The 13,808-nt window shown below is 46.5% G+C and overlaps 4 protein-coding genes across 4 annotated transcripts; 3 read left to right on the forward strand and 1 right to left on the reverse strand.

Moving 5' to 3' along the window:
- Positions 1-818: 818 nt before the first annotated feature.
- Positions 819-3,124, forward strand: N7495_002039 (pseudouridine synthase PUS7; the record flags this gene model as incomplete). The annotated part of the gene is made up of 2 exons (XM_057204709.1): positions 819-1,102; positions 1,156-3,124. The coding sequence occupies 2 exons, from the start codon at positions 819-821 to the stop codon at positions 3,122-3,124; spliced, it is 2,253 nt and encodes a 750-aa protein (XP_057065316.1).
- A 189-nt stretch (positions 3,125-3,313) lies between these two features.
- On the reverse strand, positions 3,314-4,378 carry N7495_002040 (uncharacterized protein; the record flags this gene model as incomplete). The annotated part of the gene is made up of 1 exon (XM_057204710.1): positions 3,314-4,378. The coding sequence occupies one exon, from the start codon at positions 4,376-4,378 to the stop codon at positions 3,314-3,316; it is 1,065 nt and encodes a 354-aa protein (XP_057065317.1).
- Positions 4,379-9,561: 5,183 nt separating this feature from the next.
- Positions 9,562-10,811, forward strand: N7495_002041 (uncharacterized protein; the record flags this gene model as incomplete). Its single annotated transcript, XM_057204711.1, has 2 exons — positions 9,562-9,663; positions 9,714-10,811. 2 exons carry the CDS (start codon positions 9,562-9,564, stop codon positions 10,809-10,811), a joined length of 1,200 nt encoding a protein of 399 aa, XP_057065318.1.
- A 743-nt stretch (positions 10,812-11,554) lies between these two features.
- Positions 11,555-13,271, forward strand: N7495_002042 (elongation of very long chain fatty acids protein; the record flags this gene model as incomplete). The annotated part of the gene is made up of 3 exons (XM_057204712.1): positions 11,555-12,290; positions 12,350-12,405; positions 12,462-13,271. 3 exons carry the CDS (start codon positions 11,555-11,557, stop codon positions 13,269-13,271), a joined length of 1,602 nt encoding a protein of 533 aa, XP_057065319.1.
- Between the last annotated feature and the right edge of the window lie 537 nt (positions 13,272-13,808).

Raw genomic sequence — 13,808 nt, forward strand, 5'->3', positions numbered from 1 at the left:
AGACAACTTGATTCTATAGGGCTTATCATACTTGGAGATTTAATCCAAAATGGTATGTCCATACTGAGCTATCAAAGGACTGAGCAGGAAAAGGTGGATGCTGTGGCCATCTATGCGGATGTTGTGAAAAACGTGCGTCGAGTCTGGAAAGACCTTATGGCGCAGGTCACTGTACTGTGTACTGCAAATGTTGTAATTATACTCAGGGATTTGATATGAGTGATTAACACTTCTGCTAAACATTTTTGGCACGCATTTAATGATCCTTCCAACAAGACCTACAATTCTCGAATCATGCGAGTTTACTTCATGGGTATTGATACAAAGATGAACAAGTCATCGAGATGGATATGATATGGTGATGAGGTTTGTGATCATATGGGTCGCTCGTGAATCAGTTTAGTCGCTCGTTGAATTCAGACATCTTTCATGTTAATATCTTTCCATTTCCATTAGAAGATACCTCGAATGTTCACACAATGACAAACCTTCCGTTTACTTCAGATTTTTCCTTTGATCTAGTGTAAGAATTAGGGGCCCAGATACAAACCAGGGAATCAGCTCTGGAAGTACGGCTTTCACCGAATTAATACGATGCCCTCGTATGAAGTGTCCTTGAGATTAGTAAGGACTCTGCGTCTAAAAAATGTAGATTCGTTTATTATTTGCCAAGAGGCTTATCAGCTTTCCGCGGCAAATGATAAGCTAAATACTCTAATCTAAGCCAATCACATGATAACCTATTAATATACGCTAGTCCCAATCGGTCAAACCTTCAAAAGTTCCTGCGTCTGCAACGCAACGACCAACTCGATACAATGGAACGACCCGAAGTTGAGGAGACTCCGCGGAAGCGGCAGAAGATTAATTCTATTTCGCAGACTGATGGTACGGGAGATGAACTACCACAGACCGAGGTGATGGAAGATGTCCAACCCTCTGCGGTTGAGTCTGCTGAATTGCCTCAGACTGCTGTAAGGAATGTCCAACCCTCTGTGGTTGAACTCTCTGTGGTTGATGCTCAGCTTGCGAAGGAGCGCAATGTCGGCATCACGGAGTTTGTGACTTCTGATATTGGGTACTCCGGTGTCTTTAAGAAGAGGTGCGTTCTGGAGCTTCTATTTTTGCTTATCTTTTTGCTGACACTCTCTGTAGATATTCCGACTTTATGGTTAACGAGATCATGCCTTCTGGTGAAGTCGTTCACCTTCGGAATCTGAAGGCCCCAGCTTCTTTGAAGGCGCCCGCGCACCAGACTCCAAAGGTGGAGGATACTCCGGCTCCGACTGAAGCTCCTGGTAGCTCCACCACTAGCGATCAAGCCGCGGCTGAATTCAGTGTATCGGCCGAGGATAATGTCTTGTTGGTGGAATACTTTGGTGCTGATAAAGCCTTGGAGATAATTGCCCTTCACAAGCGTGCGATGTCGAGCAAGGCCAGACCCAATGAGTTCGGTAGCGTGGCAATTGTGACCACTGACAGAGAGCTCCGTACCAAGATTCACCAAGCTATTCGTCGCATCTTCAAGTCACAGCTGGATTCCACCACAGATGAAAATGGAAACCTGTCGATCAAGGCATCCACCTCACGCTTCAAATCTAGTGGCCAAGGTGATGGCCGCGATAGATACCAGCAGCGAACTGGTGGCCGGATGAGCTGGGAGGAACTGGGTGGTGGCCACCTGCATTTCACCATCTACAAAGAAAACAAGGACACAATGGAGGTTATCGGGTTCATGAGTGGCTTGATGAAGACAAATGCCAAAAATTTCCAGTTTGCAGGCACCAAGGACCGACGCGGTGTCACTTCCCAACGCGCCAGCGTGTGGCATGTCCATGCCAGCCGGCTTGCGGAGATTAACAAGAGCCTTCGTAATGCAGCAATTGGTGACTATAAGTACCACCAACATGGCCTCGATCTAGGAGATCTTTCAGGCAACGAATTTGTAATCACTCTGCGCGACTGCCAGATCCCCGGAGTCGACCTCCAAGACCCGGAAGCTGCCCTTGCCAAAGCCACTGAGGTGGTTGGATCGTCTTTGAAGAATTTGTATGATCGTGGCTACTTGAACTATTACGGCCTACAACGTTTTGGATCTTTCTCAACTCGCACTGATACCATTGGACTGCAGATGCTGCAAGGTGATTTCAAGGGAGCATGTGAATCCATCCTCCACTACAGTCCCCATGTCCTGGAAGCGGCCCGAACTGGTGATGAGTCTGTTATGATCGGCAGTCGCGATAAGGATCGCGCCATGGCAATTCACCTCTTCCAGGCCCGTCACCAATCCAGAAATGCTCTGGATAAGCTTCCGCGGAAATTTTCTGCCGAGGCCGCCTTGATCCGCCATCTCTCTCGGGCTCCCACTGATTATCTCGGAGCCCTGCAGGCTGTGCCTCGTAACCTGCGTCTCATGTATGTACATGCGTACCAGTCACTCGTGTTCAACTTTGCTGTTAGCGAGCGCTTGCGACTCTACGGCGACAAAGTCGTCGAGGGTGATCTGGTCATTGTCCAGGAGCACCGGGACAAGGAAGAATCCGTACCTGCTGCGCCCACCGAGACTGTCGATGCCGACGGTGAGATTATTATTGTTCCACAGGGTGCTGACAGTGCCAATGCTGCTCAGGACCAGTTCAAGCGTGCACGTGCTTTGACTGCCGAGGAGGCTGCGAGCGGCAATTATTCTATCTTCGATATCGTGCTCCCCCAGCCCGGTTTCGATGTCATTTACCCCGCTAACAAGATGACCGACTTCTACCGCACCTTCATGGCCAGTGAAAAAGGTGGTGGCCTGGACCCGTTCGACATGAAGCGAAAGTACAAAGACGTCAATCTCAGTGGTGACTATCGCAAGGTCTTCAGTCGCATGGTGGGCTCCAAGTATTCCTTTGACGTGAAGCTGTACTCTTCAGACCATGACCAGTTCGTCCAGACAGATATGGATATCATGAAGGAAGAAATCAAGGAAACATCCACTGAGACTGGGCCTCAGACTGGCGACAAACTCGCCATCGTGTTGAAGTTCCAATTGGGATCCAGCCAGTATGCGACCATGGCCCTTCGAGAGCTAACCAAGGGCAAGGCCACTGAGCACAAGCAGGATATGAGCGGAGGCAGATAAGCTACTTCTCAGAGTAGTTGAGAGGATCAGGGTTATACCTTTACCTGGAAGTCCTACTCAAAGCGAAAAGGGAAACTAGTTTTTTTTTAAAAAAAAATAAATGGGTCTACTTGATTGAAATTACAAATAAACCGCGTAAATGAACCGACCGATGTAATGTACATTATATCCAATATCATCCAAGGTTCATCAATGGAACGGAAGATTGTGATCTCCCCCAGCATGTTCATCATCATTAAATGACGATACAGAAGACATATCATCAAAGTCATGATCACCTCTCTGTTCATCCGAAATAACCGAGACGGCATCATCATCACGGCCATGACCATGACCACCATTCGAAAGTAAACGAGTTTCAGTACCAGTCTCAGGAACAGGCATTACAGCAGCTCCAGGAACGGACAAGGGCCGACTTGTTCGATGCATATCCTGTGTAGTCGTGCTAAGTCGATGATTTACAGGCACAGCGACAGCAACGCCCACTTGAGCATCATTCGGCGTGGAGGCAGAAGCGGGTGTCAAAGCAGAACCCATTTCACTCCTCCGCTCATCAGGAACATTGACAGGAATATTAAGCACAGGCAACCGAGGCAACTCCGATACAACAGGCTCCCGATCTACAGTCCTCGGAACGGAGACTAACTCCGACGCCGACATGGCTGTAGTCTGACTTTTGGCGAACTCGTACGAAGGCAGTGCATTCCGGTGACGTCGACGGCGGCGTAAAGCAAAGAAAGCGAATGCTAGGATGGCCAGGACCCCCACAATGGCGATCGGGAGTGCGATGGCCAATTTGTTAGTTGTGGAGCCTCCGCCTGAATAAGCGCCAGGTGCTGCACTGGCTGCATCTGCAGTCGATGTGGCCGTGGAAGTCGTGGTTTTTTCCGATGAGATTGAAGTGGTTGATTGGGACGAGGTAGCATTTGGAGTTTTTTGAGATGAGGGGCTGAAAGTATTTGTTGTTTGTTGGGCTATGGCAGAAGGTTCAAGTTGTTGTGATGTAGTTGATGTAGATATGGGCAATTCAGGCGTATCGGGGAATGGAGTCGTTGTAGCCAATGTTATCGAGATTGAAGTTGAATCAGAAGTTGGAGTCGATGGATATAGAATACTCGGTTCAATCGGTGATGTGACCGTAGACGAACTACTCTCTGTCTCTATAACTTGATTCGGATTTTTGTCCCAGAGCGAGCTACTTTCGTCGTCTTCTGGCATCGTTAATCTCTTGATTAACATCGTAAAAGTCCACATTGTAGACTCGACGATGGGAGATCAAAAATACCTAGGTAGAGAATGAAAGTTCTTAAAGAGAAAGATCCTGTGACAAACAAACGGTAGATCTCTAGGGCTAGCAAGGCGGCACAGAGAGCGGGGGCTTAGGGATGTTTTATCCTAACCCCGGTCTCTTTCTTAGAGTATGAAGTTCTCATTAACAGCACAAGCGTCCTTAATTAGATTACTCATTGTTCTATGAACTGAAAATCGATTTTACAGAGTGACCATTCTATCATCTGAGTCTTGTTCCATCCTCTGTTCACCATATTTTGTAGACACAAAAAAGCCGAAAGAGTGGGGATGGGGATGATGGGATTGATGTGTTGTCGGGGCTTAGCATAGTTCTTTAGTAGTAAGATCAATGAAAATGATTGCTTCGTCTGACCGCCGCGCAAAGGCTCCACTCGAGGGATCTAGTTGGTGTAAAATGGTACATAAGCGCTGACTTTGATCCTATATTTATCAAGGCGGTTCTTTCCTCTATGGGGGCCATAACTACTTTTGGATTAGCATGAGATCACGTGATATTGCTTTCTTGTCCACTTGAAATTTGACTGTCCAATCGTCATTCGTTGACGAAACTGAATTCTCTATCTACTTTGGAGTTGTGGACCCTGCAAATAGTGCAAACAACAACCCTCTTTTCTAGGTTGACATACCTCATATCAGTGCCTGCCCCACACACGTCCCGTTTGTGGGCGCGCGGCACCGTAACTTCCAATTCCACCTATTCTATACATTCACGCCGCATTCGTTCAAAATAGAGCATATCTCTCTCTATCGTCTCTAAGAAAGATTATTATAAAATCTTGGCGTATCTTCTATCTTAACCTCCTCCTCAACCTCCTCCTGTTTTGGTGGCTCATGACCATGTTTTCTTTTATACTCTTCCCTACTTCCTCTCTTTTGCCGCATCTTCTTTAGCTTTCGTAGTTGTAATTGCGTGATTTGCATCACGTACACGTAACACGTCAGCATCATGAAGCCCCCTAAGCTGTCGTTTAGTTTTGGGCGGCGAAGTTGTTCTTGCGCAATCCTGATATGCTCAACCGCAGTAATATTTTCACCTCTTTCAGTCTTAGAAAGATCAGCGCAAGCCCTCCCCTTCCTACTGACCACCTTCTAGTTTTTGCTGTCTGTTACTTCTAATAACCTTTAATCTTCTCTCAACCTCTAGAGTTTCTTGCATACTACTACTTTTCAAGACTATGATATTATTTCTGCTCCTCTCTTCTTTTTACAGGTTTACAGAATTGTCTATGCCCTGATTGAACTAGCGAGTTTGCCACGAAAGTTCTCTACCCCATATCAGCAAAGAGCCTCGAAATTAAGCCTTTGTTATGAGCCAAGATGACGATCAGATGAAAACATAGCAATCCGACTTCAATCTTCCAGCGTAAACAGTCTAGTCAGCATCCACACTTACAGTCGCTTCAACGCCCTCGATGTCTGCACCCCATTCCTACAAATACAAAAGTGAATGTATTCCGGCTTATGTGCACATTACATTGACGCCTTGTCGGCATCGTTCCGCATCGCAAAAGAATAAAGGATGAAGCGCGGACGAACTTTTAGAAGGCCGATGTAAGTCGAGCAGATTTAGTGCTACAGCAAGAGAAGCTTCAGTAGTCACAGCAACCGATACTGGGGATTATATGACTCGTTGAAATCCAATCGATCTGCGACAGCATTGCTTATATGCCAAATAAATGAGATGCTTGGTGTGCTCTACATGGTCCCAGTTCCAGCTGCCTATTATCCTTCGCCAATCACATATCCTTTTGCGGAAATAGCCATTTTGATGAAGCAGTCCGTTACCTCTGGGTAAAGATGACATTGCCAAAGCCAGCAATCTATGGAAAAAAAACTCGACCTTGACACGGCCATTATAATCGAGAAATGCAAGGGTAAAATGTGGGTGTTGGTACTGATAGTTGGAATTCAGAACCTGCAGATCTTATTCATGCAAAGATCACATTGCATTCTAGAGCCAATGACCGCATAGAGCTTTCGCTAGCCTCTTTCAAGCCACAATCAGTTGGCGTAGTCAATCTTGATCTACTTCTCTAGCCAAGCCACCACGATTATTCTTCGTTTCTTCTACCCGGATCATCTCAATTATTTGAGTCATCTGAATCAACCATATCGTCCGCTCCACAAATTATGACACCCTTTCGGGCCCAGACAAACTCTTCTTACAAAAAGAATAGTGCTTGCGATGCGATTAATCCAGTTTATCTTATGTGTCTTCGTCCTCGAATACTGAGCCGTATCAATCGTCTCTTTCTATTGCTGAATGGTGTTTCCAATTCATGCAAAGACTTACCAGCCTCAGGCAAAGCTTCGGGATTTAGATTTAGCTTTGGGAGAATTTGTAATACCGCTCGACCCTTCAAGAGAGGCTCATGAAGGGGAAGAGCACCCGAGTTAGGTTCTAATAAGAGAAGTTTCAGCCTTGGTGAGATTTTCTGGGTACTACCTGGATACGTAGTGTCTTACGATGGCTCTATAGGTTCTAGGTGCCCATAGATATTGGACAGGTATATCAAGATTGATAAATCAATTAGCTAAGTTCAAGAATACAGCAAATATGACAAAATCAAAATAGAACAGAATCTGATAAATGAAGCTTCGCAGTCCCTAGTATAATTCATTTCTGAGCCACCCAATAAGACAAGCAAAGCTGATCAAGAAATGTATCCATGGTGTACTCTTGAAAGTGTCCAACAACGAATATTCATAGGTTTTAGAGATCGATATTTCATCCTCTTCTAGAGGAGGTATATAGCCTTGAGGAGGGGCAACTATTTGATCAAATGGGGGGCCTGTGGTGTCAACCTGGTGACTCCTAATAAAGCCGCAGCATCGAGCTGAAATCGATAGTGTCCACAGTCGATTGATTCTTTCAAGATACATTTTGATGTTGTGAATAAAGTCCGAATTAAGTCTTTTTGCTTATAGCTGAGCTTCAAGCCTGGAGCTTTCTGGCAGCATAGGCACTCTACAGTACAATGGCCAGCCGCAAGTCTTCGTTTTTGGTATTGGCGGTTAAAGCAAAAGTTACAGTCTCTTCCACAGCATCCACCTCTTTTAGCACAGTCTTCATAGAGCAGATGATGCATATACCAGTTTGGGTATGCTCTCCAGAGACGATATCCTCGTGTAACTGGGTGATTAACAGGGAATGCTAGCTGAACGTGCCATCACTTACGTTCTAGCATCCAGTAATTTTCACGAAGTTTCAAAATCATTTTCGTTAAGCTTTGGGAGTCCTTTCCACTTCTAAAAATCTCTTCAAGGGTTGACTGGCGCTGTAAATTCTCTCGAAGCTGAATCTCAATCCGGAGTAGGATCGCGAAGTCGTAATCGAAGCGTTTATCCGACGTCCAGAAAGTGTACCGATAAACCTGAAGTGCTTCAGTATTTCCAGAAACCATGAAATCATCTTATAAATTCCAGCGCTCTAAGAAAGTTGTTCTTAACATCTCATCAAATGCCGGGATCTTAGAGAACTGCTCCTCTCGCTCCTTGCGCTCATCCGAGTTCAATATCTTGGAGTCCGAGCACATTTTAAGAAGAATTTCGCTTTCGACACATATCGATCAGTAAAAATTAGAAGTTTCGGAATTAGTGGGGAGATAAAGTTTCCGGCTAGTTGAGGTGAAAAGTGCTCAAAAGACGATTAGTTAGTGAATAAATATTTAACATCTACTAAGCCAAATCCAGACAAAATGCAACTTCTTTAAGCACCCAATTGAGAATACAAGATTACATCACTCCGAAATAGTACTGATATTGGCAATCTGTTGCTCGTGAGCAAACTGCTATGCTACTCCTAGGAGATAGTATGCAGTGGATAGGAGAAGATTAACTCCGTATAGAGTAGGGCTATAAAGTGGCCGTGCCACGGATATGAAAGATGTTTTCATCGCGGGTTACCTAGAATGCCTGTGGCCGCTACAGAATGTTCTTAGCATTAGTGATCCTTTTTAACACTGTGTTAGCTCGCTCTTAAAGGGCTAAAGGATTTCAAAGATTGCATAAAGTTAGCATCACAAAATGATGAATTCCTCAGAATCACCCACGCGCTAAATGAGAATACGAAACACTTAATAGGTCCATGACTAGATGACCGCGTTGATGTTTTTTTTTCGGCGAGGGATATAAATATCCTTTCAGAGCCAAGTATGTCACTGACCCTTTTGTGCAGTCTCTACCTAGGCAGAATACGTTTGGTGAAATAGTCTCACCATTCCTTGGACTTCGAGATGAGTGCATAGATCCTAAAGTCTTGTAAAAGTCAAACAAAAAAAAAGACCAAAAGCATGCAAAGCTAGGATTTGCACGTGGTCACTCACCACACTACTAACAGACCAAGATGGTTGCAAGGAGAGTACGAAGAGAGTAATGAAGAGAGTAATGAAGAGAGTAATGAAGAGAGTAATGAAGAGAGTAATGAAGAGAGTAATGAAGAGAGTAATTGTTGGTACAATGGGAGTTGATGTATCCGTTCTGATTGGACGGATATCCTCACTCCTAATTGGACGGACCAGCCACAAGTGGGGCAGCAGAGTCTCTTTTAGTTCAGGAATAGATAGACTGAAATACAACACACTTTACACTCAACGCATCACGTACGTACCAGCATACCTACTGTATGCAACGAGCGAGTGTCGTTCCCGACAGTAATGAAAAGAGTAATGAAGAGAGTAATGAAAATCATGATGCCTCTGACAGCAATCCCAATACCTACCAGAGTGGCTATATGAATGCCGTCACTAGGTTTTACGTCCTCTGTTTCGATGTAAACATTTTGGAGGGGGAATGAGGACTTTCATAGACCCCGATCAGTTAAGAGGAAACCACGTCGAGAATGATGTTGTTGTATCAGTTTATCTGGGAATCTTGATAAAATTCCCTCTGTACTCCAGAAAAGGGACCAATTGCCACGATAGCTTGATGTCTCTGGGGGCGAGGTTCCAGCTGGTGCCTGTCGGAGCGTTCACAGCAAAATAGGCCTGTTTTTCGACAGCATGTCACGGGATGATAAGAGGATAGATAACTAATGGGACCCACCATTATTAAGCACAACACTTAGTTAAGCGGGGTCCCTTCTTGACAGCACACCATCTTCCATTGTTAGAACTACATTGCCCATCATGAGTGGGCTGAATAACCTAATGAAGGAGGGCTGGCACTCCAAGGGAAAGGATGGGAAGAGGGAGAGTTGGCGTGGGGACTTCAAGGGCATCAATCAAGTGGTTAGTATCCCATCTGTTACTCCCGGAGACCCCTCACTTATACAACACAGGCCGGATGGATGGGCAAGGGCAAGGATCCAAACGAGGATCGTGAGGAGCATGTTTCCAGACCACTTTCATCACTTAAGGACCCCTCCTCCTTTGGACCTCCACCCAAACATATCAATTACCATGGCGCTGCCGCATTGCCAAACGAGACCACTCCGGACCGAAGAGGCACCGGCACTCCCTTGTCGGAGCAGAACTATGAGCAGAATTTGCAGCAACAACAAGCAATGGAGGCAGAGGAGGAGGCCCAGAGACCTCGGCCACCACCAGTACCATATCGTGCGGATACGACCGGGTTATCTACAAATCATCTTCCTCCACCAGTGCGACGCCTCGACTCGCCGAATTCCACTTCTTCTGCCACTGGGAAGCCAAAGCCCCAGCTGCCACCTCGACTCCCTTCAAGAACCGCATCACCTGCCCTGACTGACCTCCCTCCTCCACCTGCCTACTCGCCCGTTCCGCCAACGCCCGAGGGATACATTAATCGGGAAGCTGCCACACGGCTTTCACGTGCTGGCGTTTCAGTTCCCGCACTCGGCATAGGAGAGAAGACAGAGTCTGCCCACATCACAAATGGCCAGAACGATCCGGCGCTTGATAATATGCAGTCTCGCTTCTCGACGACACATAGTCCTTCGGCCAACAATCCATATCCCATGAGCGCCGATTCCTCACTTCCACCACTTCCAACCTTCCGGGATCGTCACCAGGACAAGATTGATTTGGGCAAGCAGAAATGGGGAGGAGTAACTTCACGCTTCAATACTTTTGTTGAAGACAGAAAGTTTTCCGCCGCGGCAAACAAACGTATTCCTCGGCCGGGCGATCTCCCGCGAAGTTCAACTGCTCCAAGCACTGCTCCAAGCCCTGCCCCAAAACCCGTTCCAAAGCCTGTTCATGTCCCTGGCCCCGCTATTCCAAGTCGAGCTGTTCAAAGCCCGCCTACTGAGTCGAGCATCGGAGCCCAGGCTCAGCGCAAAAAACCACCTCCTCCACCCCCGAAGAGAGCAGAGATGCGCACACCAATCAACACTCCTTCAGATATTTCGACATCTCCGACGCCACCGCCTGTACCACTAAGCACGAAACCCCGTTGAGCGGGGCCGTGTTCACATTTGTACTGAGTACACATTCCTGACTAACCACTTTTTGACATGGCCCGGAGTCTATGGCGTTATGGAGCAAGGGGGAAAATATCCAGTTTATCCATTAACGATTCACTAATCTGTATGCTTATCATCGTCATACCACGACCAATCGCCATGTATCTTATATACTTAGTAAACAAAAAAAAATACTTGCCGATCCTTTCGGGCGTGAGATTCTGGTTGGTCGTTTTGAGGTTGAGAACTGCTGTGCACCTTAGAATCATGTCATTGATTCCCAACAATCATACCAAGTACAATAATAGTGGTTTTAAAAAATATTCTTTATCTCAAACTCTAATTCAATGTAAAAGATATCTAAATGGTATATGAGTGAAATTGGAAGAAAATGTGTAAGTAGGGCTATTCCGTAGTGAGTACACTGTAGTTACGGAGTATTTCTATCGTTAGTGTAGAAATAGTATCTCAACTTGGAAATACAAAAACCTGATGTACTATGATAATGGAATAGTGGAATAGTGGAATATGAAAAACCAGTTATGAAAAAATACAAAAATACTTGAAAAACGACTTTTTCCTAAAGCGTCATGAACCTCGGTCTCCCCAATTCTGAAATCCCAACAAACGACGGATCCACTTCGCGATGGGGAATAAAAGTCTTGTCATTTCAACTTTTTTCTCTCAGCTTTTGCCCATTTGGATTGATCTGTTTTTCACTCAGATATCAATCTTGAATGATGTACGACTTCAACCTACCAACCCAGTTTGGTGAGGCCAAAATCAGAATTGGCCTTCCTCCCTCTTACCTCATTAATTTCCCGCCGTCGTCACTGCCCGAGACCATTCCAGCTCCCCATGTGGATATACCGACATGGAAACAGCCCTTTAATATTCCTCACTCCCTATATAATCAGGTGTTGGACGTGCGCGTTCCAATTACCATCGCCAGTGTCTATGCCATCACCGTTATCCTGATCAATCGCATTAACAAAAGCCGCGGATATAAGCCATATGCCTTCAGTCAAGCGCCACTCTTCAAGCTGTTCGTCATCCTCCACAATGTCTTCCTGGCAGTTTACTCCGCCTGGACCTTTGTCGGTATGTTCCAGGCCTTCACCAACTCTTTCCCGGATCGCGACGACCCCAATGGATGGGTGGCTTTCGTAGACTCGATGTGCAAGATCAACGGGCCTCGAGGCTACGGAAATGCGGCCACATACAGCCCTATCACCGAACAGTGGTCCATTGCCAACCCTACCTATAAGCTGTCAAATGGGTTGCCTGACTCCACTGATGTGGGTCGACTCTGGAACCAGGGTCTAGCGTACTTTGGCTGGATCTTTTACCTGTCCAAGTTCTATGAGGTCGTCGATACCGCTATCATCTTGGCCAAGGGCAAGAAGAGCTCGACCCTGCAGACCTATCACCATGCAGGTGCGATGATGTGCATGTGGGCGGGTATCCGCTACAGTATGTTTATTTTGGCTCACTATTTTCTTTTTTTCAAAGAAACTAACCACGTTTCTTAGTGGCGGCTCCCATCTGGATCTTCGCACTGGTCAACTCGGCTATCCATGCTTTGATGGTATGTAAATCTGTGTCAATGTAAGCAATCGCGACTAACTAGATTGGCATTGCTAGTACTCCTACTACACTCTCACGGCTTTGCGCATTCGTGTTCCGAACGCCGTCAAACGTAGCTTGACTACCATGCAGATCACCCAATTCATTCTTGGTACCAACATGGCCGCGGCCTACCTCTTCTTCGAATACACAGTTCCAACTCTCGGGGGTAACGCCATTCTGTCCAAGACTGTTCAGGCCGTCGCCACCGCTACCAATGATGCCGGCCTTGCGCCTTGGCTGAAGAAGATGGCTTTCCGCGCTGCCGGCGCAGAAGGCATTGCTGGAAACGTTGGCAGTGCGGGTGACATTCCTATTCCGATTTCTGGAAACACCCAGAGGATGGTCACTTGCATGGACACCACTGGCCAGGCCTTTGCCATCTGGCTCAATGTTACCTACCTTCTGCCTCTCACCTACCTTTTCGGCCGCTTCTTTGTGCGCTCTTACTTGAGGCGCAAGGACCCCAACCCACCCACCCACATGGAGGCTGCCGAGAAAGCTGGTATGGATGCTCTCCGAAGTCTCGGCCGCGAGATTCAAAAGACCACCGTCGATGGTGAGAACAGCGAGGGTACCACCGATGACGAGGTCGTCAACGCAAGTGTCCAGAAGGTTGCTGAGGAGATCCCCCCTCAGAACTCCCCCATCAGGACCCGGTCTTCTGCTGCCAATAAAGCTAAAGCCGCGGCTCAGTCTGCATCAGCTGAAGGTTTCTCTTCAGTGCCCGCAAAGAAGGGTGCCAAGAAGCAGACCAAGGAAGACCTAGAGGCATCAGACGTGCCAACGGCACAAAACCCATATGAAGTCCTCGATCGGAATCCTTGAAAAAATGATGCGGATTTGCATAGTCTTGGAGTTTTGGAGTTCAGGAACCCCCGCTTCCATGCACAGTGACAAGGGTGTGTGGCTTAGGATGCTGCACCCCCTATTTGTCAGCTCGTTGCTGTAAAAATCGGGTTTTGATCAACTCATTTTCGTGGATATTCCACATCTGGCGCCCCGTCTAGCCTTTCGTGATGACAGCAATGTCATCACCATCTGGCAGGAAAGACCTGTTGGCAACAAGATAGCCCTAGCGCAGGAGCTTCTTCTCGCTGCGTCACGCCTAACCAGTTCAAAGGGGGCCTTTGATTTTCGGAGTCTTTTTGAAGTTTCTGATTTGAATTTTCGCTTGCATGGATTATTATTGCGATACATGGAAGAGGAATATACTGTATATTATACTGGGAAGTTAAAGTGAATTTTTCTTCGTTTCATTTCAATATCTTCCCGCCCAGTTCTAAATGAGAGGCGGAGCACTGTTACGTTGGTCATGAATTACAAATCTTAAGCTTTGAAGGCCGTGAAACATGTTTCATATCT

The sequence above is a fragment of the Penicillium taxi genome, assembly GCF_028828555.1.
Source record: "Penicillium taxi strain IBT 34144 chromosome Unknown utg000002l_segment0_segment0, whole genome shotgun sequence".
In the NCBI taxonomy this organism is placed as follows: Eukaryota; Fungi; Ascomycota; class Eurotiomycetes; order Eurotiales; family Aspergillaceae; genus Penicillium; species Penicillium taxi.